This window comes from Canis lupus, chromosome 19 (assembly GCF_048164855.1).
Source record: "Canis lupus baileyi chromosome 19, mCanLup2.hap1, whole genome shotgun sequence".
NCBI lineage: Eukaryota > Metazoa > Chordata > Mammalia > Carnivora > Canidae > Canis > Canis lupus.
This window is the reverse complement of record NC_132856.1, coordinates 43,725,062-43,752,640: the sequence shown is the minus strand read 5'-3', so window position 1 is coordinate 43,752,640 and position 27,579 is coordinate 43,725,062. Positions and strand designations below refer to the sequence as shown.

General features: G+C 47.3%; 1 protein-coding gene and 1 long non-coding RNA gene across 5 annotated transcripts; one reads left to right on the top strand and one right to left on the bottom strand.

The window, feature by feature from the left end:
- Nucleotides 1–603: 603 nt before the first annotated feature.
- On the top strand, nt 604–15,237 carry FAM240A (family with sequence similarity 240 member A). 2 transcript variants are annotated; one of them, XM_072786492.1, is made up of 3 exons: nt 604–814; nt 10,982–11,127; nt 14,693–15,237. In XM_072786492.1, exons 2-3 carry the CDS (start codon nt 10,985–10,987, stop codon nt 14,823–14,825), a joined length of 276 nt encoding a protein of 91 aa, XP_072642593.1. In that variant the 5' UTR covers nt 604–814; nt 10,982–10,984; the 3' UTR covers nt 14,826–15,237. The 2 variants fall into 2 exon arrangements, with proteins under 2 accessions (XP_072642593.1, XP_072642594.1); XM_072786493.1 differs by lacking the exon at nt 604–814 and having other exon boundaries at nt 9,700–11,127.
- On the bottom strand, nt 6,134–25,426 carry LOC140610420 (uncharacterized). Of its 3 annotated transcripts, none has more exons than XR_012012079.1 (4): nt 25,255–25,426; nt 13,418–13,571; nt 9,126–12,824; nt 6,134–8,490 (listed from the first exon to the last, which is right to left on the bottom strand). It is a non-coding gene; the product is annotated as an uncharacterized lncRNA (long non-coding RNA). The 3 variants fall into 3 exon arrangements; XR_012012080.1 differs by lacking the exon at nt 25,255–25,426 and adding an exon at nt 24,739–25,237; XR_012012078.1 differs by lacking the exon at nt 25,255–25,426 and having other exon boundaries at nt 13,418–15,102.
- Nucleotides 25,427–27,579: the final 2,153 nt, after the last annotated feature.

Sequence of the window (27,579 nt, the reverse complement as noted above, 5' to 3'; positions counted from 1 at the left end):
CATGCAGGGCTGGGCTTCCACACTGCCACTCGGATTGCTGACTTATAAGCATGCGTATCAGTGACCCAGCAGAGTTGGATAACGACCAGACAGTCCTCAGGCAGGGACCATCCCAGGTGTTTCACTCAAGGACACAAATGAAATGGCGTGAAGGTCCCTTTCAACTGAGAAGCCTGTCCCGGTTTGGTGCCCTTCACTGGAAGAGAGTCACCAGTGGCCAGTTCCTGCGCTCCCCCCTGGCTGGGGGGGGATCCAAACAGACCGTAAAAGGTCGTCACCAAGCTCCCTGCATGGATTAGCAGCTCCGAAGGACAACACGCCTCTCTAAGTCGTCCTGTAAAGTGACCTCTAAGTGTGACTCGTCACGCCATCCCAGGCTCTTTTACCCTCTGAGGGGTGGAGGGGCAGCTTTGCCTGATGCACTGCGGGTGTGAGCTCCCGGATAATCCAGAACATGTTCTGAACTGTAACTCTGGTTCCAGCCAAGTCATGGTCACGCAGGGCCTGCCAGACCAGAAGCCTGCATGCCCTGGGGTGGGTAGGGGTAGGTAGGGGGAGCAGGGGCTAGGGGCTATTTTTCACCAGGAAGGAGGCCACCGTGTCCCTGGAATGAGACCTCAGTGACTCTGCTACTAATTTGGTGCACGTAACCTTGAAAGGTTGAGGCCTTTCTGTGACTCCTCCGCTCTGCATATAAAGGGTTGGGACCTTGAGGTTTTGGGACCAGGAGGCAGTCTCGTAACCCCCAGAGCTGTGGTGCTCGCCCTCCTTTCTACGTGATCGCGATCGAGGCAGCAGCAGCTCCATCTCAAAGGTACAGGATGTTGAATTTGAGTGTGCCTGGGGTGGATGTTCTCTTGCCCTTCTCAGGGAAAGCGAAATGGGTATAGTCCTCGTAAGAGCCTGTCTTTCTCAGCTCCTGGGGTGCATCTTTCCCTCTGACCCTCCTACCTTGCATCTGCTTGGGAAGGACTTGGAAATCTGAATTGGACTTTTCATATGTAATATATATATATGTGTCTGTGTGTGTATATATATATATATATATATATATATATATATATATTTAAATGATGCATTCAAAACGAGCTAACCTCTGTGAGAAAGCCAGAAATCAGAGCCAGTGTTCACTTAACACAATTCTGATAAAATGAAATACTAGAAAGAAAAACAGTGCCTATAGAGGAAGAGATGCTACCACCCCCAGAACCAATACCCTCAAGAAATTATTTAAACAGGGACGCCTGGGTGGCTCAGTGGTTGAGCATCTGCCTTCAGCTCAGGGCATGATCCCAGGTTCCGGGGAGTCCCGCAGAGCGCTCCCTGTGAGGAGCCTGCATCTCCCTCTGCCTACGTCTCTGCCTCTCTGTGTCTCTCATGAATAAATAAATAAAATATTTTTTTAAAAAAAGAAATGATTAAACAGATGCTGAGCCAGGGTGGGCTTCTCAGGAGGCTGAGGCTCAAGAGCACTTAGTGGATTTGGGGTCCTGTAATTCTAAACCAGAGCTTCTTAAACATTAATATGCATGTGAATCACCTAGGGGTTAGGTTAAAATGCAGCTTTTGATTCAGATTCTGGTCTCGATAAATTCTATGTTTCCCACAACCTCTAGGTGATGCCCCTGCCGCTGGCTCATGGGATAATTGTCAGAGTTCAGCGGTGTTTCAGGGATAGTAAATAACCTTTACATAATCAATGACTGAATCTTATCAAATCAACAAAAAGTCAAGATACGTTTTACTAAAGACAATTCTGTCCTATTTTAAAAAAAAAATTTAGGGATACCTGAGTGGCTCAGCAGTTGAACGTCTGCCTTTGGCTCAGGGCATGATCCTGGGGGCCTGGGATTGAGTCCCACATTGGGCTCCCTCCAGGGAGCCTGCCTCTCCTTCTGCCTATGTCTCTGCCTCTCAATCTGTGTCTCTCATAAATAAATAATTAAAATATTTAAAAATAATTTGACAGAGAGAGAGAGAGAGAGAGAGAGAGAGAAAGAAAGCACAAGCAGGGGGAGCTGCAGGCAGAGGGAGAGGGAGAAAGGGAAGGGAGTCCTGGGCTCAATCCCAGGACCCCGGACCATAACCTGAGCTGAGGCCAGACACTTAACCGACGTAGCCACCCAGGAACCCCCTATTTTTAAATTTTTATTTTTTACCTTTACAGCAAAAGATGACTCTCATGTGCATGCTGGGCTCTATGAGGTTATCAAACATACAGCTCTGTGTAACTACCATCCCAGCCAGGACCCAGAACAATTCCATCACCCCGCAAAGCTCCCTTATGCCATGCCTCTGTGGTTATCCTCGCCTTCTTCCACTAACCCCAGGCAATTATAGTTTTGTCTTTTCAAGAACATTATATAAATGGAATCATAGAGAATATGGTCTGTTGGGACTGGCTCCTTCCACTCAGCATGTTGCCTTTGAGATTCATCCAAGTTACTGAATATGTCAATAGCTTGCTTCTTTTTATTGCTTCACAGTATTCCATTGTATGGATGTTTGCTGGTTTTTATCCATTTATTCACTGAAGGACTATTAGGTTGTTTCCACTTTTTCCGCAGTTAGAAAGAGAACCGTGTACAGGTGTGCAGGTTTTTGCTAGAACGCGAGCGGGCATTTCTCTAGGCTAAATACCTGGGAGTGGGTTTGCTGTATATGTTTAACTCTGTAGGAAACTGCCAAACTGGTTTCTGGGGTAATACCTGTATCACGTGGCATCCCAGCAGCAGTGAACGAACCTTCCAATAGCTCCACACCCATCCTCTCTAGCACTTGATATTGTCAGTGATTTTTTATCTGGGCCATTCTTTACGGGTATGGTGGATCTCCATCTGGTCTGAATTTGCATTTCCCTAGTGGCTAATGGGGTTCAACATCTTTTAATGTTTTTGATGTTTAATTTGATTTTTTGCATACTCTTTGATGAAGTGTCTGTTAAAGCACATTGCCCATTTTTAATTGGTTGTTTGCTTCCATATTGTTGAATTTTGAGAGTTCTTTATATATTCTGGATACAAACCCTTTGTCATCTCTGTGATTTTTTTAAAGTTTGTATCTTGGGCTTCATTCCCTTCACGGTGTCTTTTGTAGAGCAAAATTTTTTAATTTTGATGAAACCCAACTTGTCAATTTTTCTTTTATGGATTGTGCTATTGATGTCATAACTAATAACTCTGCCTACCCCCAAGCCACGGGAAAAAAATCTCCTATGTTTTCTGCTAAAAGTTTTACAGTTTGGGATTTTATGGTAGATCTGTGATCCATTTTGAGTTAATAAGTTCCAGGGCTTAAGTAGAGGAAGTTTTTTGGTTTTTGGCATATTGGTGTCCTGTTGTTCCAATGACTTTTGCTGACACTTTTTGCCAACACCACATGATAGCTTGTAGTGAGTCTGACAATCACGTAGTGGGATTCCTTCAACTTTATTCTTCATTTTTGAAACTGCTTACTCTATACCTTTTGCATCTTCATTTGCATTCTAGAATTGGTTTGTCTTTATAAAACTTTCAGGTTGGGTTTTTATTAGAGTTGTTAACAAGTCTACACCATACTTTTGAGAGAACTGGTATCCCTGCCATGTTGAGTCTTCCAACCCATTAGCATGATAGGTCTTTCCATTTACCAAATTTTTCTTTTATTTCATTCTTCAGCATTTTGCAGTTTTTAGCAAATATATTTTGTACATGCTTTGTTACATGCATACCTATATATTTTGTTTGGGGGAAGTTATTGTAAATGGTGTTGTGTTTTTAATTTCAGTTTCCAGTCGTTCATTGCTAGCACATACTGATTTTAGGTATTGATCTCATGTCCTGCACCCTTGCTAGGAATTAGTTCTAGAATTTGTTTTGTGGTTTGCTTCATGAGCACTAGAAAAGAATCTAATCTGACATCATTGGGTGGAGAGGTCTATAAATTACACTTAGATCTAACTGGCTGGTGATGCTGTTCAATTTTTCTAGGTCTGTAATGATTTTCTCTCTGCTAGTGCTTTGTTTGGGTCAGATCCACATGTGTGCAGCCCAGAGGCCAGCTTAGGCATCTGTGAGCAATTCCTAGGGGTCTCATTCCTGAGGTCCGCTCCTTCCGTGCTATTTATCTCTGGTAATTTCCAGTTCCCTGGACTCCCCTTTGCAGTCCTTTGGCCAGAAACCAGGGCTTTGGTTACCTGGTCTGCTGGATGCTTCTGGCGCTACACTTACATCTGGAGTCAAGTGCAGGGGGTGCTGAGAGAAGACAAGCAGTGGAGGGGGTAAGGTCGCTCCACCGAGAAGCCCACAGCCCCTCCTAGCAGAACAAGTTGTGCCATCCTCCGGTTTTGTGTCTATTCAGCCCTGCTGCTGCCACCGGGTCAATTCCATTGCTGAGCCTCTCGCCCCTCAGAACTTTCTAGAGACTAGAGAAAGGAAAAAGCATATAATTTCCCTCGTTCCCTGAACATTGCGACTGTCCTTTCTCCCTAGAGTCAGGGGACACAGAGCTCTCTCTGGCTGTGTCTTGTTTCTGGGTCCCCCCATTGCCCTGAGTCTGAAATGGGGACCCCAGAGTAAAAATGGGAAACTTGGCACCATTCAAAGGTGATAGGATAGGGATTCCGGTCTGCTACTGTTTACTTTTTGGAGCCTTCAGTCAGCCACCCTGTGCCTTGGTCCAGTCTTTGGAGCTGCATTCTTTGGAAAGACAGAGGGAGAGTGTGCTTCCTCCATTTATCTGGAACTGGAACCCTGTGTTCTATTTCAAGCCATGATCCCCATGAAGCTTTTTGAAACATTGTGGAAAATCATCACAAAATAGCTGCTCCTCCTAACAAAATAGTTAATCCCCTGAGTAACTCCAGATCTGGAAAATTAGATGGTTTGTCCAGTATCAGGACTCATGGGAGACCAGTGTGCCTCTGTTTTAGTGGACTCACTAACATTAGTTTGCCCTTCATGCAGCACAGAAGCCTCACAGATGGGTAAAAGTTCAACTCAGTTTGTTTAACTGACCTGCTGTGAAGGTGTCCCATGCTGTCATTCTCTGTAAGCACCAAATTGATTTTGTCAAGTAAAGTTCCTGTCACAGAAGTTATGGCTTTTCCGAGTTGGTAGCAATGGGCTAGAAGTAGTGCTACAGATGTTCTTAAAGGGAGCGCACTAGTGGCTGGTGTTCTTGGTCAAGGAGTTGGAGAGGATAGAGCCATTTGTTTATCAAGAACAATCCTTTGTGTGTCCAAAGGCCTTTCCAACTATGGATATCTTCCTCACCGCATTTCTGCAAAGTAGTTGTCTTCATTTTAGAAGCCTGGAAACCCAACCACAAATGCTTACAGAAACATCTGCTACCCGTGGAGGAATGGGTTAACCCCTACACTGAGGTGCTGGCAGTGTCTTGGGGGAGGTTAGGACCAGGGAACTTGGATGGAGCTCTCTCTAGTCCAAGGACAGAAGACATTGCTTCTCTGCTTTTATTGAGATAGCACTTATGTCAATAAAATTCACCCGATTTCAGTGTATGGCTTGATTCATTTTGACAAACTATCTCTAGAAACAGGATATAGAACATTTCCATAATCCTAGAAAGTCCTTGTATCCCTTTGAAGTCAATCCCCACCCCCACCCCAGGCCACCCCCCACCTCCGTTCCTGCCATTTTGCTTCTGCAGGGCTCTCATCACAGACCTCTGCAGTGTCAATGTTTCCTGCACCCTAGGGGCTCCTGTCCACTCACCCTGCACATCCTTTCCCCTGAGAAGCACCCTGAACCCCTCAGACCAGGTCTGGTGGTTCCTCCTGGGCCCCATCCTCCATCCCAGCTCCTGTCACAGGAAGTGCTGGTGTGATGAATCTGTATGATGAGGAGGGACCCTGTATTAGCCAGGTATCAGCCCTTGGGGATTGGGAGCTTAGGAGTCCCAGGTATCTTTTTATTTATTTATTTATTTATTTATTTATTTATTTATTTATTTTTAAAGGTTTTATTTATTCATTCATGAGAGACACACAGAAAGAGGCAGAGACACAGGCAGAGGATGAAGCAGGCTCCCTGTGGGGAGCCTGATGCAGGACTCGATCCCAGGACCCCAGGATCATGACCTGAGCAAAAGGCAGATGTTTAATCATTGAACCATCCAGGAGTCCTTCTTTAAAAAAAAAAAAAATTTATTTCTTTGAGAAAGAGAGAGGGAGAAAATTCAGGGGTGGGGGCAGGGCAGAGGTGAAGAGAGAGAGAGAGAGAATCTCAAACAGACTCTGCACTCAGCTGACTCCCCTAGGAGTCCTAGATATCTTTAACTCCCTCTTTCCTCTTTTACTTTTATGTTTTCCCAAAAGTTGTCATTAATTGTGTTTCCCTGATGCTACATGACTGAGGAAAGCAGCTGCTACAGGTTCTGGTCATACTGGGGACAATGACTGGAACAGGTTGGGAGAAGATGAGGTAATTTGTCTAACAGCAAAATGCATTTTTTTCTTAGAGCAGATCTTGCTTCTTTTCACCATTGTGCCACCGGTATTTTCCAGCAAAACAGCTAGTTGGGTTATGAAATAACACGGCAGAGATAGAAGTGGAGCTGGAGGGGCGCCTGGGAGGCTCAGTGGTTGAGCATCTGCCTTTGGCCCAGGTCCTGATCCCAGAGTCCTTGGAAGAAGTCCTGCATCGGGCTCCCCACAGGAAGCCTGCTTCTCCCTCTACCTATGTCTCTGCCTCTCTCTGTGTGTTTCTCATGAATAAATAAAAGCCTTAAAAACAAACAAACAAAAAAGACTGGAGGTGGATGCCAATCATGGGGGTGAAACCAGTGGGACCCCCGCTCTTCCTTGGGAAAACAGGCATCTTCCTTCTTACACATGTGGGGCACCTTCCAATGAATGGTCATGGTGAGGCTCATCTCTGATGTATCAGAGGCGAAAGGAAATAAGAATGACACCAATCAGGGGCACCTGGATGGTGCGGTTGGTTCAGCATCCGACTCTCAGTTTCGGCTCATGTCCCGATCTCATGGGTGGTGGGATAGAGCCCTGCATCGGGCTCCAGGCTCAGTGCAGCATCTGCTTGAGATTCTATCTCCCTCTGCTTCTGCCTCTGCCCCTCCCACTCGTGCATGCTCTCCCTCTCTAAAATAAATAAATCTATCTTAAAAAAAAAAATGACACCAGTCAAAAGTTTTTATCAAGCGCTCCACTGAGCATCACCCTATATGGAACATTTGTCCAATCTGAAAACCTGAAACACTTCTGCCTTGTTATCTAACCGTTCCTAAGTAGTGCCCAGAAGACCAGTACAAAGCTAAATGAAGCTCAACCACATACTCAAGAAGCCAAACATTCAATATTATGTACAAATAAGGAAAAGTGACACTTAATTTGGGGTTGTCAATTATACTCTATTAGCTGTGGCTAATGATGTCCTTGTTCAGACAACAGTCTGAGAAAATCAGAGGGCCAGGACTGGGTTTGCCAGAGCCCAGCACACAGCGTGACGCTTGACACATTTGTGTTAGGCATTGTCTTGAACATGATCTGATTTAATCTTCATCACAATCCCATTTCACAGACGACAAAACTGAGGTGCAAAACACATAAAGAGAATCTCGAAGCTCTGGGGTGACCCCAGCAGGGTGCCCATTCGCTTGTTGGATGTGAATCTGGGCCCCGGGGGTGAGCAGGGATCACACCGCGTTAAGCAAGCAGGACAGGTGCACCTGCACACCTGCTACAGGCAAGATGAGATTTCACGAATAGCCGATTCCAGGAGCTGCCAGGACAGGATGACGGAAGAGCGGCAAACCAGGAACAGAGTGTGGCTTGGGGAAGGGAGAGGCCCTGAGAGACTCTGAGGCTCTCTGTAGCAAAAGAAGAGAGAGCTGGAGAGCGCAGGGCACCCTGAGGACATCTGGAGAGCACAGGTGGGCTACCTACAGACGGTTTGGGGGTCAGCCCTGGGGCACAGGGTGGGAATACACCTGTAAGAGGGGTATAGGATACATTACATTCGTGGCTGCAAACGGGCCCAATGTGGCCCAAACTCTTCTTTCCAGGGGCCAACAGGGTCCAAGACAAAGCATTCTGATGTCATGGGTAGGATGTGAATGGACTCTGTAGTGGTCTCTGCCCTCAGCTTGCTATGGGGCACAGGTGCTTCCCTCCCTTATGAGGCTCGCCTGGCCCGTGGCGTTGGGTCTGTGAGTCTTCCTTAACCTCCTCTGCTCTCGGTGACTCCCCTGGCCTGGTGTCCCAGAAGCTCAGCCCAAAGAATGACTGAAGCAGATGGAGAATGAGTGGTTCCCACAGCTTGCTGCCTGCCTTCCACTGGTCTCTCCTTGATGTGATCCATGTGATCATGTGCTTGGTGCCCCCCTTGTTTTCAGCAATTCTCCAAACCCAGCTCCCAAGTGTGTAGCTTTGGCAGCCCCCAGACCTGAACACAGCTAGTGCACCCGGGCGAACAGTTGTAAAGTTCCCTGACATTGTACATAGTCCGTGTTCAGGCTCAGGCTTCTATTTTCCTAAATAAGAAAAAACAAAAACAAAAACGAAACAAAAAAATGAAAACCTTCAGAGTAAAAATGAGCCCTCCAAATTTTGTGGAAAAAAAAACAACCCTAATGAGCATTTGCCTCCCCAAAGTGACTCTCCTCTGAATGCCAGAAACTTCATATGAACTCAAAATTGTCAGAATCCATAGAGTTCTTTCCTCTGCCCTCCTTCAGAAGCATGTTCTACAGCAATACACACAGTCCCGGTCTACCAGGGCCAGTGGCCAGGCAACGTGACATGGGAATGCCCCTCACACTGTCCCTACACGCCTCCCCTCGATGCCACCACCACTGCCAGGCCAGCCCTTCAGGATAAAGATAACTGGGAGGCCGAGGGGGGCATTTATTCACTCAACAGGTATTTATCGAGCACTGCTAATGCTTACAACATTGCAATAAAACAGGAAAAATCCTCATTTCGGAAAAATTCTGCTCTGGGGTGGGGGGGCTTGTTGCAGTCAATGAGCTCTTTGCTCTTTTGCCAGGAAAGTACGAGATCACTGAGCACATCCAGGAGGTAAGAAAGTCACTCTCCTCCACCACAGGGAACAGTTAGGGGCAGGGGATAGAGTCTGGGTCATGAGTATGACAGCTGTCCTACTTACCACCTGAATGACTTTGATAAAGTCAAATTGCTACTCCCAAGCCTCAGTTTTCTTACCTGCAAAATGGGGGAGGAAAGTGCATACTTTGCAAGATGGCTGTGACCGTGATATCTCTATGCCTTTACGCCCAGCCCTCATCACCTCAGCCTTCCTGGACCCAGCACACAGGAGGACACGGTCCATGATTGCAGTTTGCACCTTGGCCACACGCTGGAAACACAGGGGGAGCTTTCAAAAACCCTGATGCCCAGGCCACACAGTGGTCTGCTCAAATCAGACCCCCTGGGGATGAAGCCTGGGCGTCAGGTTTTCACAAAGCTCCCCAAGAGATTCCAATGGGCAGCCAAGGTCAAGCCACTGATCCAGAAGGAAAGAGAAGTGCAATTACTTCATCTCTATAGAAAGTTGGAGGAGGTTATTATTACCCACCGTTAATTATCGTATTAAGCCCTGTACAATTTGAGGTTTATGAACTACACAAGTTATATTTATTCAGAAATTTATACATTGCTAGATAGTTTCACATTCGTGATCAAATTTCATCTTCAGAGAAATTTCACAGCTGAGAAAACTGAGGCCTGGAGAATTTATTGACAAGCAGAAGGTGTGTCAAGTGGATGGACAAACAGGTCCAGAGCCAATATCTTGCTTGAAACCCCCGTCGGTATCTGCGACAGAGCTGTGGTCCTGATCTGCACACTGAGTGCCGGGCCCTGGGTCCAGACGCCCCTTCAGGACCTCCCCCTGATGTCGCACCCGGGCAGCTCAGACTCTGCCCAGCACTGCCCAAGGAGCTCCCTCCTCTGCTGTTTCCCACCTGTGCAAAGGCATTGAAGTCTCCACGGGGACCCCTTGCCACCCCCAAGATGCCTTGTGAACCCGTCCGCTTTCCATTAACCTGGCCTCCGCTGCCTGGTCAGATCTTCTCCCGGGATATTTCCAATAGCCCACCGCTCCTCTCTCTGCACCCCTTGCCCCTCCAGTTCCTGCTTCTGGCCTGTCCCCTGCACCCACTGAGGTCTGGAGTTGGGCAGAGCTCCTTCGTGTAAATCAGCGAGCATCCTTGAGTGTCTGACACGTACAGTCCTGTACAAAAGTGCATGCACACATGCATACACCTTCGAGCCACCTGCTCCAGGTGTGTCACTTTGTGTGACAAACCCCTTTAGCACAGGGCTTGAAAACATTCCGAAGCATGCGGCTTGCCTTCTGCAGTCGTGGGAGTTACGGGCAAGTTCTTTAACTTCCGGCCACACGTGGAGAGCTGCTCGGCCATAGTCTCCTGGCTGAGCACACGTCTCACCCACAAAACGAGGAAGGTAATGCCCACTCGTGGGGATGCTGAGGTAACGCAACGGACCGCACATCAGATGCCTGGCACGCTTTGCCTGGGGATTCAAAGTTGAGAAGGCCCGTTTTTCTGGGAGGAGGACGCAAGGTCAGAGGTATTTGCCAGGTGCCTGTGCCAAGCCCCGCTCCACTGGGGCTTCTGCAGTCCCATCCCTATATCCTGATGACAAGCAGCCAGATCATGCTGTCATCCCCCAGCTGAGGTTCTGCGGCTGGCCGGGGTCCCCTCAAATAAATGGCAGGGACTGGGTTCAAAAGAGCCTATACGGGCAGCCCGGGTGGCTCAGCAGTTTGGCGCCGCCTGCAGCCCAGGGCCTGATCCTGGGGACCCGGGATTGAGTCCCACGTCGGGCTCCCTGCATGGAGCCTGCTTCTCCCTCTGCCTGTGTCCCTGCCTCTCATGAATAAATAAATACAATCTTTAAAAAAAAAAAAAAGAGCCTGTACCCCCCAGCATCTAAGGGAGCTCAAGGCTGAAGGGGCTCAATTGATACCTTCCTTTTCAGGGGATGAACAGTCAGTACGCCCGCCGGGAGATCTTCTGCCGGAACACCTGTCACGAGCTCAAGCGCTTCTGGGAACGGGAGATTGGCAAGCAGACCTACTACCGGGAATCCGAGGAGTATCGCCTGGGACGGAGTGCCCTGAGAAAGTATGTGGCTCGTTTGTCTATTTTTTAAACTAGTTTTTAAAAACAGACTTTATTTTCGGGGACACCTGGGTGGCTCAGTCAGTGACGCATCCGACTCTCGATTTCAGCTCAGGTCATGATCTCAGGGTTGTGAGTTCGAGCCCCGCGACGGGCCCCGCCCTGGGGGTGTGAGGTTGAACCCCAAGTCAAAGGCCACTTGAGATTCGCCCTCTCTCTCTGCGCCTTCCCCTACTCATGTGTGCACATGAGCTCTCTCTCTCTCTCTCAAATAAATAACTTAAGTCTTTTTTAAAAATAGACTTCATTTTTTTAGGGCAGTTTTAGGTTCACAGCAAACTTAAGCAGAAAGTAGACTTCCCCTATATCCCTCCATGCACAACCTCACCACCATCAGCGTCTCCACCATGAAGGCACATGGACATAGCATTGCCACCCCTGTTTATTTTTTTTTTAAGAACAAAACTGACTTCCCCAAAAGAATGCCAGATGGGCATCTTAGAGAACAAAATTATTTTCATTTTCCTTGCATATGGTCCTGCCACCACCTATAGTTGTGGGCAGTGATTTAAAAAATTCTTCTACGTTAACAAACGTACACTTTGATTCATATCTTTATAGATGGAAAAATCTCTCCCCTCTGTCACCATTTCTAGGGCGTGAGGGTTACACTAAATTTGGGGAGCAGGTTAGCAGATGTGTCCGTGAAAAGCAGATTCTCGGTGCTCATTTGGGTGAAGACACAGGACACCCTTTGAGGTTCTCTGAGGGGGGCCGATGGGCTGTCGCCCCTCTGCCGCGCATCCCTGCTGTAGCCGCGCCAGTCTGCCCACTGCAGAGCAGTAATGCAACTGGGCAAACGGAGGTTGCCGTGGCTGTGGGAACGGTGGCAGCTCAACACCCTCACCCACTGCCTCCATGTCTGGGAGCCAGTGAGGGACAGGCCCATCTGGGTCCCCTGTCCCCTCGTGGCACAGCGCAGCCGCTGTCTGTTTGCAAAGGGCACAGCTCGTGTGTGGCCGGGGGTGGTGGGGCAGCTGTGCGCTGGCCGAGACCCCACGCGGCCGGTGCACGCTCGCTGGGCTGAGAGTATGCACCGATCCACATGACTTGAACTCACTGCTGCCTTCCAAGGCCCTCCCGGCCTCGGCCACACGTGGAGAGCTGCTCAGCCATACTCTCCTGGCCGCAGGCAAGGAGAAGCAGCCTGTCCCAGCTGCTGGAGGGCCATGTTCCGGAGTCCCCTCCGGGGAAATCGAGAAGCTGAGGTGCACGGTCAGTTAGTTCTCAGTTAGTCCCTATCATCTTCCTTCCCCAGGCCAGGCCACTCAGCATGCTGCCCATGCCGTGCATGCACGCGTGTCCCTGCCGTGCATACATGTGTCCCACCCCACCATGCATGCGTGTGTCTCCCCGGGGAACCCATAGAAGGTCCTAGATGCAGTGGAACTGCTCCAAGAAGATGCAGAAAGTGAGGCGCACCCCAAGGGGGTGAGCAAATCAGCTCCGAAACAAACTGCAGTTTGTTGAAACATGAAAACATATGTGCACGGGGCCCATCTATGCATGTAAGAGGAAATAAGCTTTCTGGCTGGTGGGACGGCAAGACTCCAACTTACGTATCCTTCTTCCCCTCTCCCATTTGAACCGGGTGGTCCCTTCCAGAAGGTCTCTGCTCTCACCACTGCTCCATCTTGTCCCTGCACAAAATGGAGAAGAGGGTCCCAGTCCATCAGGCTGTTCCGAGGCCGAGGCCAGGACAGGAAAACATGCCTGGGGTCGGTTCCCCTGCGTCCCGCCTAGTCCAGGACAGCACCCCGCAGAGACAAGACGCCAGAGGACGGGCGGGCCCTGAGGTCGGGGCAGGTTGGCAGCTCTCCCGGGCCTTCGGTTTCTCCTTGTTACTTTGCCACAGGCAGTCAGAGGAGAGGCTGAGGACGGTCCCGGCTCCCTGGGCGTGGGGGCCGGCGCTCAGCCGTGTGGCTCGAAGGCTCCACAACCTTACCGATCTCTTGCCTGTTCTCTCGACGGCTGAAGCGGGGGTTAGGGGTTGCTTTACGACCCTTGTCGCAGTATGCCATCGAGCGGCACGTGGTCTCCTATAGGTGGGAGAGCCTCACAATGGCACAAACCCACTCTCCCCCCCCAACCTGGCCCTTGTGCCCTGGTGCAAAGTACAGATCCTCTGTACAGATCCACACAACACCATTAACAGTTTTGCTTTCAGACACTGATTATCTTTTAAGGAGATTCAAGGTGGGAGAGAAAATTATTAATACACCCACACAGTTACCTTTTCAGGTGCCCTTCCCTCCATCATGCAGATCCCAATCTCCCATCTGGTGTCATTCTCCCTTGGCAGATTCCCTTTAATGTGTCCCATAGGAACAGGTTGCTGGTGATGAATTCTTTCCGTTTTTGTATGGCTGAAGACATCTTTATTTCACCTGTTTTTGAAAAATAACTTTGCCAAGTGAACAAACAATTCTATATGGACAGAGGTTTTTTCCCCCTGTAAATTTTTTTCAAGGTTTTTTATCTTCACTTTTAAGTAATCTCTATACCCAACATGGGGCTTGAACCCCAAGATCAAGAGTTGCTTTCTCCACCAACTGAGACAGCCAGGGCTCCTCTCCCTGTATTTTTTTTTTTAAGATTTTATTTATTTATTCATGAGAGACATAGAGAGAGAGACAGAGACACAGGCAGTGGGAGAAGCAGGCCCCACGCAGGAAGCCTGACCTAGGACTCGATCCTGGGACTCCAGGATCACACCCTGGGCCAAAGGTAGGCGCCAAACCGCTGAGCCACTCAAGGATCCCTTCTCCCTGTATTTTAAATACATTGCTCTCTCAAAGGAAGAGTTTGAGGGATTAATATTAGAATAGCCTGAACAGAAGTGAGAGCTAAATATATACCTATAAAGTATAAAATATGCATATATTTAAATTTCAAGTCCTCTGCATACCTTTTTTTTTTAAAGATTTTATTTATTTATTTATTTGACACAGAGAGAGAGAGCACAAGCAGAGGGAGCAGCAGGCGGAGGCAGAGGGAGAAGCAGGCTCCCTGCAGGGAACCCCAATGCAGGACTCAATCCCAAGACCCCGGGATCATGCCCTGAGCTGAAGGCAGACACCCAACCACTGAGCCACCCAGGTGTCCCCCTGCATACCTTTTTTTTTTTTCCTGCATACCTTTTAAAACCTAAATGCAGGGAACCCTGGGTGGCGCAGCAGTTTAGCACCTGCCTTTGGCCCAGGGCGCGATCCTGGAGACCCGGGATCGAATCCCACATCGGGCTCCCGGTGCATGGAGCCTGCTTCTCCCTCTGCCTGTGTTTCTGCCTCTCTCTCTCTCTCTCTCTCTCTGTCTGTGTGACTATCATAAATAAATAAAAAAATAAAAAATAAAATAATAAAATAGTAAATAAATAAATAAAACCTAAATGCACACACAAACACACAGACACACACTTTTGGTGGGGGGGGGGGGGAGGAAGGAAGCATCCCTGAGCCAAATGCCATGGACATGGGTGCTCTGCTTGCTGTGTGGTTTCTATTTTCAGGCTCAGAGAGGAATGGAGGCAGAGACTGGAAGCAAAGCTGAGGCTGCGGAACAATCCAGATGAGACAGAAAAGCGGGCAAACATGGGCCGGGAGCTTCTCACTTCGCTGACACAAGAGGATTCAAAGCACTAAGGTGGCTCTGCCAGTAGAAATCAGTGCAAATGCCTGAGTCCCTGAGCTATGCCAGACAGATGTCACACTACCCTGACCCGTGACAGATTTACCCGCACGTCCTCCTCGATGCCAAGTGGGCACTATTAGCCAAGTCAGGCACCTCCACGTGGGGGCCAGGATATTAGCCTGAGTGCCTCTAAAGATGAGATTAGCATCCGTATAGCATACTTTATCTCCATACAATTACCTTCTAATTTTCAAATCTACATATTTTAAATTCTAAGCACATGCTGGGAGGGGGGTTGTCAGGGAAGGATCTGATCTTCATGGTCACACTTTAACATTGCCCACCAGTGTCATTTCGCATCTCTCCTAGAAATAGTGTCTCATGATCCTTTCTCTTGTTTTCTTTTTGTGAGAAGAAAAATGCTCCCATCTGCAGAAATAGCTATACTGTAAATAGTCATAAAAACGTTTGTCAAGAAATTGATTTAATATTATTTCTCCTTCATGTGAATTTAATTGGCTTCCTCAAAGCCTGTTTGCCAAGAACCATTCAATCAGATCAGGATAATTTTAATAAAGCTTGGTTGCCTTGCCACCACGGATGTACACGCTCTATGTTTTGTTGCTTTATTTCAAATTCCAACACACTTGCTCTGGGTAGCTCTCTGTCAGCTCAGCTAAAGTATATCTGGCCACCCCCAACAAAGTGTTTGCCATATATACGTTCTGGACTTTGAAATGTCATAGTCACTCCCCAGCCATGTCTTGGGTCCACAGGGTAGGGTTGCTACTTCCTGAGGTATAAACTGAAATGTCCCAGTTTCCACCTGGAACAAGGGCTCCGAGAGACCATGTAAAGTACTAGAAGGCTGCAGGCCTTACATGCACAGGACCAATGTCACCAGGACACACAGCAAGGCAGAGGTAATTCTGGGCAGCGGCACGTGTGTTGTTCCAGTCCTCTGAGCACCCTGATGTGCCAGACAGTGCTTCCATCCACATCCTCAGGGAGTCCAAGAGGCTTCATCAAGGCAATGGAAGCCACCAGAAGGCGAGTAGGGTTGGGAGAGCATTTCCCCAGGTCCCATGCTCACTTGATTCAGTGAAGAGGGCTCAGAGCCCTTCCTCCCTCTATGGTTTCATTTAACGTGGGATTCTTTTTTTTTTTTTTTTTTAGATTTTATTTATTTACTCATAAGAGACACGGGGAGAGAGAGAGAGAGAGAGAGAGAGAGAGAGAGAGAGAGAAACAGACAGCAGAGGGAGAAGCAGGCTCCATGCAGGGAGCCCGATGCGGTACTCGATCCCAGGTCCCCAGGATCACGCCCTGGGCTGAAGGCGGCGCTAAACTGCTGAGCCTCCCGGGCTGCCCTTAACGTGGGATTCAATTCAGCTAATACACTACAAATTCCAGCTGGGTTCAGGCGAGAGTGTTGTGATGGCAGAGGAATTTTTGTTGAGTAGGAGGAAAATAGGAATTAAATAGAGGAAGAAGAGAGGTCAGGGCTTGCTGGTGAGGGACTCTCAGATGCAAAGGCCTGCCATCATGAACTACAATGGGATCCAAATGCAGGTGAAGATTCGTTCATTGACCCACTGACCACACACCAGGCACTGTGTTAGGCAACCAGAGAACTGCAGAGAAACCCAGAAGCACAGGCTCTGGAGGCCACAGTCTGAGAAGACAGCAGAAAAGTGAAGGGTATTGGGCATAAAGGACTTTCACACTGGGAGCTATAGCAGGCAAAGCTGCCCACCCTCTAGGGGGCCCATCCTGGCCTAGGGAGGGCTTAAGAATAGGCTAGTAACATAAATGTGACCCTGATGAAGGTAAGATACAGGGATGGTGGGTCCTGGTGGCCTTAAGGGAATACATATAGTAACGTAAGACTGGGAATGAGAAGCTGTGAGTCTGCAGAAATCACCCTCCAAGGTCTTGTTGGCCAGGAGACTTGGAGCTTCTCCCAAGGGCACAGGAAGCCACCGAAGGGTGTTGGCAGGGGAGGGCCACAATGGCCTTGGTCCTGGAGGGTTACCCTGCACTGAAAGGTAGGAGGACAGAGGTGGGAAGGCCAGCCAGGAGTATCCGCAGATGCCTCCTGAGAGGCAAGAAGGTCTATGCTAAGGCCTTGGTGCTCTGGCAAGTCCCTTTTTCTGGGACTGGAAAGAAAGGGGCAGAGAAGCATCAGGGCCATTTCTCATAGTCCTGGAAGCTAGAGGCTTCTAGTCCAAGATCAAAGTGCCAGCATGTCAGTTCTGATGAGGGTCCTTTCCTGCCTTGCAGACTGCTATCTTCTCATAGTGTTCTCACACGGGATGGGAGGAATGGGTGGGGAGTAATCTCTGGGGCCTCTTTTTATGAGGACAGTGATCCCATCATGAGGGCCTCACCCTCCTCATCTTATCCAAATCTAATTACCTTCCAAGGGCCTCATTTTCAAAAACCATCATATGAATTCTCAGGGCTTCAACATATGAATTTTAGGGATTGGGAAGGAAGAGAAGATACAACAAATTCACAACAGAATGGGATGTTTTAAATCTGAATATCAAGTCCTGGATACATCACATTTATAAAACTGACCGGGATCAACACAGCAAAAGCTTTGAGAGCTCTACTATGGTGTGGGATCCTGCCCAGATTCCAGGCTGGCCTCTGAGTAGCACACAAGCAGCAGATCACAAAAGCACAGCAAAGGCTTTGAAAAGTAATTGACATTTAAAACATAGCTCACAAAAGTGAGCCAGGACATGCGTTCTTAATATAAATAGCTTGACTGCTTGCTAAAATAGATTTGTAAAAAGGGGAGAGTCTCATAACCTTGTACTCCAAATGTCCAGGATATAATCCAAAATTACTTATAACATGAGCCAAGTAAATCTCAACCGAGTTGAAAAGGGATAATCAGCAGATAGCAGTACAGAGAGGACACAGATGTTAGAATTATCAGACTAGGATTTTGAAGCAGTTATGTAAACGCTCCAACAAGCAATTACAAGCACTCCTTAAGCAAATGGAAGAAGTTTAAAAATCTCAGCAAAGACATGAAAAATATAAAAAAAGAACCAAATGGAAATTTTAGAAATTAAAGATACAATAACTAAAATCCACAAACAACAAAAATAACACTGGATAAGCTCAACAGTAGGGTGGAAAATACAGAGGAAAGGATTTACCAAGCTTAGATAGTTAATAAAATTAGCTAATTTGGACAACAAGGAAAAACAGTTTCCCTTTTTTTCTTTTTAAGTAATCTCTATGACTAACATGGGGCTCAAAGTCATGATTCCAAGATCAAGAGTCTTACATTCTACCAACTAAGCTGGCTGGACACCCTAATAATTTTCTTTTTTAAAAAAGGAAGAGAATCTCAGGACCTGTGAGGCAATAACAAAGTATCTAAACTTTGTGTCAATGGAGTTCTGAAAGGAGGGGATGTCCACTTTCACCACCTCTATTCAACATAGTACTGAGCCTAGCCAGAGCAATCAGGCAAGAAAAAGAAATAAAAGGCTTATCTTTGTTCACAGATGACATGACCCCATATATACATAACCCAAAAGATTCCACAAACATACACAAAAGAAATGTTAGAACTATTAATAAAGGAAATCAGAAAAGTTGCAGAATACAAAATCAACATGCAAAATGCAATTACATTTCTAGTAAACCAACAATGAACTGCCTGAAAAAGATTGTGAAAATAGTTCCATTTGCAATTGCATCAAAAAGAATAAAATATTTAGAAACTAGCTTAACCAAACATGCAAGAGACTCATGCACTGAAAACTATAAAACATTGCTGAAAGAAAGTAAAGATGACACAAATTGATGGAGAAACATTCTGCGTTCATGGGCTGGAAGACTCAGTATTGTTAAGATGTCAATACTACCCAAAACAAACAATAGATTCAGTGCAATCCTATAAAAATCCCAATGGTGTTTTTTATAGAAATAGAAAAATCCGTCCTAAAATTCATATGGCATCTCAAGGAATTCTGAATAACCAAAACAATCTTGAAAATGAAAAATAAAGTTAGAGGACTCACATTTCCTGATTTCAGAACTTTTTAGAAAGCTAAAGTAATCAAAACAGTGTATACTGGCATAAAGACAGACATATAGGCCAAAAGAATAGGATAGAGAGCCCAGAAATAAGCTCTCACAGATGTAGTCAAATGACTTTTGACAAGGGTGCCAAGACCATTCAATGAGGGAAAGCACAGTCTTTTCAACAAATGGTCCTGGGAAAATTGAATCTCCTCACACAAAAGAATGAAGCTGGACTCTTACTTCACACCATATACAAAAATTAACCCAAAATGGATCAAAGACCTAAACATAAGGGCTGAAACTTTAAAACTCTTAGAGGGAAAACATAAGGGAGAAGATTTATGACATTGGATTTGGCAATGATTTCTTAGATATTACCTTAAAAGCACAGACAACAAAAGAAAAATACATAAGTTGCACAACATAAAAATTTAAAACTTCTGTACATCACTGGATACAATTAACAGAGTGAAAAGGCAACCCATGAAATGGGAGAAAACATTTGCAAATCGTCTATGTGATAAAGGGCTAATATCCAGAATATACAAACAACTCCTATTACTCAATGACAAAAAATAAACAACCCTGTTCAAAAACAGATGAACTGGCATATTCAAGTAGAAATTCAATAGAAATCTCCAAAGAAGATACACAAATGGCCAATAAGTACATGCGAAAATGCTCAACATCACTAATCATGAGGGAAATGCAAAATAAGATACCACCTCACACGCACTGGATGGTCACTATACAAAAACAGAAACAAACAAACAAACAAAAAAAGCAGAAAATAAAATGTGTTGGTGAGGACCTGGAGAAATGGAAACATTTATGCACTGTTAGAGGGAATATGAAACAGTACATGCAGTTGCTGTGGAAAACAGTATGGTGGCTTTTCAAAAAATTAAATGTAGAATTACCATATGATCCAGCCATCCCACTTCTGCGTATACACCCAAAAGAATCGAAAACAAGATGTTGAAGATGTATTTGTACACCCACGTACCTTGCAGCATTTTTCACAAGAGCCAAAACGTACAAAATGTGGCGCATCCGTACAATGGAATATTATCCAGCCTTGAAAAAGGAAGGAATATCAGGCACAGTATACAATGTGAAAAAACCTGTAGGACATCATGTTGAGTAAAATAAGCCAACCACAAGGATGCCTGGGTGGCTCAGGTCATTGAGCTTCCAACTCCTGATCTCAGCTCAGGTCTTGATCTCAGAATTGTGAGTTTGGGCCCCACCTTGAGCTGTATGCTGGACGTGAAGCCTATTTAAATATAATAATAATAGGGGCTGCTGGGTGGCTCAGTGGTTGAGTGTCTGCCTTTGGCTCAGGTCGTGATCCCAGGGTCCTGGGATCAAGTTCCGCATCAGGCTCCCCTCGGGGAGCCTGCTTCTCCCTCTACTTATGTCTCTGCCTCTCTATGTCTCTCATGAATAAATATATAAAATCTTAAAAAATAATAATAATAACAAGCCAACCACAAAGGGAAAAATACTGCATGATTTCTCTCAGGTCTACATGGAATGGAGAAGGAGTGGCTTCCAAAATAAACAGTGAAAAGTGTACTGAGTATAAACTAATGACAGTCCCCACAGATCCAAGGAGACTATGACCAAATGGCAAGCCCCCACAGGACCTCAACAGACTCCTTGTTGGGCCCCGGGCCCAGTCACACTCCCACCCTCACTATTCTGAGCAGCGTCTGCTCAGGACCAAACTCAGAGAGGTTCTTCCTGGCTATCCCTCTCCAAATCTGTGCCCCCAACGACAGCCATGACTGAACCACCAAGTCCTGACCTCACTCGGGCCCAAAAGAGCACTGTGCGGATGCAGCAGACATTTCCCCAGAGGGTGGGGTGGGACCAAGAAAGAGTCCGCTTTCTTCCATGTATCTGAACCAGCACCATGGAAATCTGACTACTTTGCCACTCCCCCCCACCCTCCACCCCCACCCCCCACTGCTGTGCCTGGAAAGCAGAGAGGTGTAACCCCTAAGAAGTAGGAGAGAAGCAGACACCTGGAGAAAGAACACAGGAGGCGGAAAAAAGCACCTTCCTGGGTCCTGGGCAGCTTTCCAGCCCGGGCTGGTCCTTTCCAGGAGTCTGGCTGCTTTCTGGCCTTGGGCTCCACAAGGCACTGTTGGGTTCTCATAATGAATTCCTTTCTTTTAAGCTGCTTGGAGTTGATTTCTCTTACTCCCAAAGTCATGAATCATAGAGATTAAAGGGGATTTCAGGGTCTCGATCAGGAAGCAAGGCGGTTCTTAGGAGCGAAGCCATCCACATCCCCTGTAATGTGGGCCAGGACCTGAGGCCCCAGATTTTGGACAATGTTCTAGAATGCCAAGCTACAGCTCAAGGGGAAACCATTGGTCTGAGACATCTGGTCCAAGACATCTGGTGTGAAGGCTTATTCCTGGGAGGAGACCACCCAGAGTCCGCTCACCCTGGGGACTAAATTCTGCAAACTGACCCTCCCCAGTTCCATCTCCAGGAGAACCGGATAAGCTGGGCTCTCGAGAGCAATCCCACCTGCAAATGTGCTACCAATATCTGATCCTGGGTCAAAATGTTTGGTGAAGAAATAAGGTCACCATTAACGTATTCCAAGAGTGTTCAAGGGTTTTTCAAAGACTTTGCTCTCAAACTCGTTTCTCTCAGCGGGTCCGTAGGACCATGTACTCACTGGAGGAAGGCCCTGGTGGTCAGGAGAAGGTTCTGGGTAAACAAGCATTTCACAAGGACCAGGAAGTTGGTGCTGTTTGTTCTGAAGCCACAAAGTACCTACTGGATTGGGCTGACTTTTCATATAATCTGAATACACAGGAAGAGAGCTTATGGTGCATATTTCTAGCTAGGTGACCTTAGCCAATCATTTCTGGTCTGAGCTTTAGCTTCATCATGACTTCGAATATAGTTCCTCATAAATGGAGTATGGTACCTGACCTGTGGTAGGTTAAGGGAGGCAAACAGACAGTGACTGTCACGGGTGAACAACTGAACAGATCACTAAGCTTCTACAAGTGAAAAAATTTCAGAGTTACCAAAGACTGGTGAGTGCACTTAAAGGCTGCTCCTACATTTAGACTTTTAAGATCAAAGTATTTTTTTCTTCTAAAGAGATTTTTCCAGAAAGCATCTCCACACCCACTCCCCAACTTCCACCAACCCCAGTTTCATTCTCTCCATAACCGGTGTCCTACTCTCCCAGAAACTCCCACTAAAACCTATTACCCCAATTCCCTCTCTAGGTCACTCACAAATCTTCCAGGTGCATCCTCAAAATGTCAGTTCCACCACCTAAAGCTTACATGGTTTAGAATCAGGCCACCAGACCCTCGTTCAAGGGTGATGGTAAATCTAAAGCAATTAGAATGTATCATCTTTAGACAGCTTAATTTATAAGAGAAGCCCACAGTCCTCCATTCTCCCCTCCTCTGGGCAGCTGTTGCCTCGTGTCCGTGAGTGATGGCTTACTCAAGAGAGGTACAAGGGAACTGGCTTGGTGGGTTGTAGAAGGTCACTCAAGAAACTTGGTGGATGTAGTACCTTCAAAATGGAGTGTAGTATAGAGAAGGAATTCTATTCCTAAGTCACTGCCCAGACGTCTTGAATGTTAGCTCCTTGGGACACTGTTTAGATAGTAAAAATAGACATCTCATGCGTTGATGCCCGTTTGATCTACTAAATGGGGGTAGAGACTTGGAAGGAATCTTGGCTGGTTCCATGCTGGTCTCCAGCGCAAATGTGTATGACTCATCAGAGAGAATGATGAACTCACAGCCAAGGATAGATGAGTGGGAAGAAGAGTTTTAGATTTGGAGACCCCATTTCCATGGGAAGGGTTTTATTATGGGTGTGATGAGAAGTGAAACCATTTGTAAATGTCCTGTCCCTGAGTATCAAAAGGGGGTGTCTTTTTTTTTCTTTTAAAGATTTATTTATTTGAGAGAGAGAGAGCTCTGAGTGTTTGAGTGCATGCATGAGCTGGGGAAGGGGCAGAGGGAGAGAGAGAGAATCCTCAAGCAGACTCCCCGCTAAGCATGGAGCCCAACATGGGGCTTGATCCCAGGACCCTGAGACCATGACCTGAGCCAAAATCAAGAGTTGGCCGTTTAACTGACTAAGCCACCCAGGCGCAGCAAGATGTCTATCTTTTGAAATACCCAAGCACTTGTTGGGCTCTATCGTATTCCTAGGCTGAATCTGTACTAACGGGATTCTTATTGATTGGTGTGTTTTGGTTACCAATGTTTTAGATGCTTTTTTGTAATGCACATAAATACAAGCAGAATGAAGTTACTTTTGTAGGACTGATATATAAAGTCACATTTCCACATCCACTTGTACGGATGTAACTGGTCATTTTTTAAGCTCTACTGGAATTCTCTTCCCAAAAAACAGCATGTTTCTATGGAACCTGGTTTCATTTCTGGAAAATAACAGATGTGTAACATAGGATTCATCTGTTCAAGGTCACAAAGAGCTTTAGAGGATGACTTGGGCCTTGAAGCCCATTGGCTCCATTCTGTGCCATTGGTGTGGGGTCCTCTCAGAGATCTGAATAGTCCTAATTGCTGCCCTTTGAAAACCTTCACTCCCTGGAGGTGAGCCAACAGGCCTCCTCCTCTCTAATGTATGAAAGGGTCACCAGGATGAAGCACCTGCTGGGCTGGAGGCCAGCTTTGGGAGAACTTGAGAAATGAGATGGGAGAAGACCATGAAGGGAGGCTCCGGGCTGAGTGTGAAGGCAGAAACTTTGGCTGCCTTGGCATCCGGTACAGCCCTAGGGTCTGGAACAGCTCTTACAATATGTTATGAGACACAAAACTTAACTGTTGGATGAATGAATGGAGCGTTTGCCTATAGCACAAGCACACTGCTCCATAAGAAAGTCCTAAATAACACCCCATTCAAAGCAGGGCTGATGTCACTTGAGGCTTATTTCCTCCCCCTTTTAGCAGACAACTAGCTCAGCTTGTCTAAGTCAACATAAAACAGACTATGTCAGCTGCTAAGCTTAGACGCTTCCCCCTTTTCCAAGACTACTTCCTGACCAGGAACTTTTTAGGGTTTCATAATTGTCCCAATGCTTCCATTTGGCCTACAAAGCGAAGGGCATGACAAGGGTGTGGTGCTTGTGGAAATTTCCCACAGCCTTTTCACCTCCAGATCCTCCGCAGCTCCTCTGCCTATAGTTAATAATAAACATCACCGGTACCTTGAGAGGCTTTAGTGATGGGTGGTCCATGCCCCCATGGGTCACAATGGCAGCCCCATTCAGATCCCACCAGTTCCAGATGGCTGTCTTGGAGGACAGCTCCTGAATCTATGTAGATCTCAAGATAAGAAGAGGGAAGGAGGGACTCCTGGGTGGCTCAGAGGTTGGGTGGCTGCCTTTGGCCCAGGGCGTGATCCTGGAGTCCCAGGATCAAGTCCCACGTCGGACTCCCTGCATGGAGCCTGCTTCTCTCTCTGCCTGTGTCTCTGCCTCTCTCTTTCTGTGTCTCTCGTGAATAAATAAATAAAATCTTTAAGAAAAAAAAATAAAAGAAGAGGGAAGGATATGAAGAAGGCAGAGGACAGAACAGAGAAAAGTAAAACAGAGGAGAAAGACGGTATCATTTTCTGGAAAGACTCTTGCACAAGCTTTAGAAGAAGTCAGTCTTGACCCGATCCATCTGACTGACACGCTAGCCAAGTTCATTTAGTTTGATCAATAGAACACCTATGCCGACTATGAACAGAGCTTCCAGCCACAGGAGGAAGCCAGTCCGCAGTACTGACCGCAGCCCTGTCCTCCAGGGTCCTGGATCCAACCAGCGGAACAAACCCCATCAAACCTTCAGGGATTTCTACCTTAGAAAGCCAGGCGGCTTTCTCCCTGAGCTTCTGTATCACTGCTCCTCTTGGCCCGACGGACGAAGCAGAGTTTGGCAGAATGCTGTAGCCACTGCAGGCTCCACGTGAGCCTGCGATGCCGAAGTCTAGGGAGAGCCCATCTTCCAGACCAGCCCGGCCACTGTGCTGAGGAGGCTGCCCGGAGTCCCTTCCAGAGCCGAGCTAGGACCACTGACCACTCAGCAAAAATCAGGCACAAGTTTCCTGCCATACCATCAGCGCTCACACTCAAATCAAGATCACTGTCTCCCAAAAAAAGCAACCCTCCTGGCTTACTAAGACCCACTGGGGACAGCTCCGCATGCCCAGATCTATGCGTCTCTGTCCCCGTGGCTGTGGTTCTTGGGGTCGCTGTGAAGCACCAAGACATTCCTTTGTCAAGGCCAACAGCCAACTCTCAGCTACCTTCTGCTCACCTCCTTTCCCGGCTTCCCCTCCTCCTTCTCCACCGGCCCTCCCAACAAAGGCACCTACGTATTTCCACAGATGATGCTCGCCTCTGGCTTCTCTGGGGCTACTTCTGCTGCTTCAGCTAAAATCATCACTGTGGTTTTGGCTCTCATGACAACCGTGCCAAGGAAGAGGAGGAGGCAGGGGTGTTATCAGGAGCACCTGGCGGTCCTTCCCATCTGTGCCTTGATCCACGTCGTTACCTGTGGGGTCTGCTTGAGACCGCTTCTCCTTTCGTTGAAATGAGCACACACTCCACATCTGCACACATCACCACTGGATGCAGTGAGGCCTCTGCCAACTGCCTTTTGCTACGTCCAGGGACACCTAGGATCCTTTGCCCTGGGGAGCATCGCTGTGGCCAGGACTCCGTCTGACAACCTTCGAGGAAGCCAAGTCCAAGCATGCGGGCGTGCTGCAGCGCCTGGGTCACCTTTCTCCCTGTCCATCACAGCACCAGCGGGAAGGCCGACGTGGCCATGGAGATCCTTTCTCTCCTGGCCTCCAGTGCCGACCGACCAGGCTGCCTCCTTGCCCCAGGTGCTGCAGGATTCTTCTCCCCAGGCCTGATAAGTACACCCTGCAAGGGAAAAGGAACGAAACAGGTCCTAGAGTCAATAAACGCTGCAAAGATTTACCTCCCAGCTTTCAAATAGATGAGTAACAGACACATGAAATTAAATCACTTTTTAAAAACAATAGAGACAGTGGTTCAAAGCTAAGTTGATGACTCCTATCTCAATCAATGCAGGCTTTCTTTTTTTTTCTATATTGTCTAGGATATCAGGGGCACAGCCACTCAGTCAACAATTCCTAAAACTTTAGGGCTAATTTGGGTATTCTGCTCACCAACACCAAATCTATTATTTATTTGCAAGCACGAGGACTTCATTTTATCCTCCACTTCTGAACCAGTTCCGTAGCCCATGCTCTGATAGGTGGTACAGCCTGCCAGGTCGTCCAAGGTTTTAACTTTGCCCAAAGAACCTTCAGGCAGCAGCAACAGCAGCTGATGCTTGTCCATAGATAATATACTCTCTCATATCCTAATTTCAGGGCTCACTCTCCTGTCTTTTCATTTTCTTAGAGTTTTATTTTTACCTTCTAACTCTTCAGTGCATCTGGTTGGTATTCATTTTTGTGAAGGTTCTTGGAGGAAGTGACACCACTCCTTTTTAAGAGAGGGAACTGGAGGGGGTTTGGTTTGTCACCTGCCCTGTGAGTGGGATCCACATGACCAGAAGGGCCTGAAGGGGGCTTAGAGCCAAAAGACGACCCCCCCTCTCCCCACTGGCTTAGAGGAGGCTCTACATGATGACAGGAGAATATATGAGCTGAAAATGTCACGGGCAAGGAGGGGACAGTCTTGGCTTCCTGGGGCTCTTGAGTCCTGGGGATCTGTAGCAGTGACGGGAAGTACAAGATCAGAGACAGCAGAGAGGAGAGTCCTGAGAGTCACAGCCCACCAGCCCCCAGAGGTGGAGGCAGGAGAAGAGGGCTCTGGCCTGAGCTGATACTGCCCACCATGTGGGGTGCCAGGGAGCATGCGGGACTTGACGGAGTGGGAGGGAATCGGTGTGCCCAGGGCCAGGGAGGATGGCCACCTGTTATACCAACAGTTTCATATGGAAGCGTTAACCAGCGTGTGTGTTTTCTGTTGCTGCTATAGCAAATTATCATGAATTTAGTGGCAAAAACCAACATAAATTCACTATCTTTTAGTTCTGGAGCTGAGAAATCCGACACAGCTCTCTTTGGGCTGTGTCCCTTTCTGGAAGCTCTCTAAGCCAGAATCCATTTCTCTGCCTCTTGCAGCTTCTGGAGGCTTTCCCTCCTGTTCCCAATGCTTCAGGCCATTCTTCCTAGTCATAGCTCTCCAATCGTCTTCTGTCTTCCACTTTTAAGGACCCTTGTGATGAGGGTGGGCACACCCAGGTAATCCAGGATCACCTCCCCATTGCAAGGCCCTTAACTTAATGGCATCTACAGCGTCCCTTGGGCTAGGTAAGGTGACTTATTCACAGGCTCTGGGGATTAGGTCACGGATAGCTTTGGGTGACCCTGATGCTGCCTAGGACATGCAGCAACTGAAGAACTGAAAAGGCAAAATGAGAATTCTCAAAGAATTACAGAGAGCAGCCCCTCTCCCTGGGGCTGGAGGAAGAAAGGAAAGAGGCTAAAAATATTAAAACTTAGAAGCTTGGAAAATGGGCCTCATGGGGCAGGATCCCAGGACTCTGAGAAAGGGGTGCATCTCAGTCGGTGATGGGGCTTGGAAGGGGGCCTGGGGTTCTGTGAGTGCTGGGAAGCCTCCAGCAGGACTCGCACCCCCACCCCCGGGGCCCTTGC

Bases quoted from the DNA above. Each gene is read 5' to 3' on its own strand.
- FAM240A (XM_072786492.1), top strand. From the start codon at position 10,985: ATGAACAGTCAGTACGCCCGCCGGGAGATCTTCTGCCGGAACACCTGT. The intron at 11,128-14,692 runs GTATGTGGCTCG...TTCTATTTTCAG, and splicing joins GGACGGAGTGCCCTGAGAAA to GCTCAGAGAGGAATGGAGGC.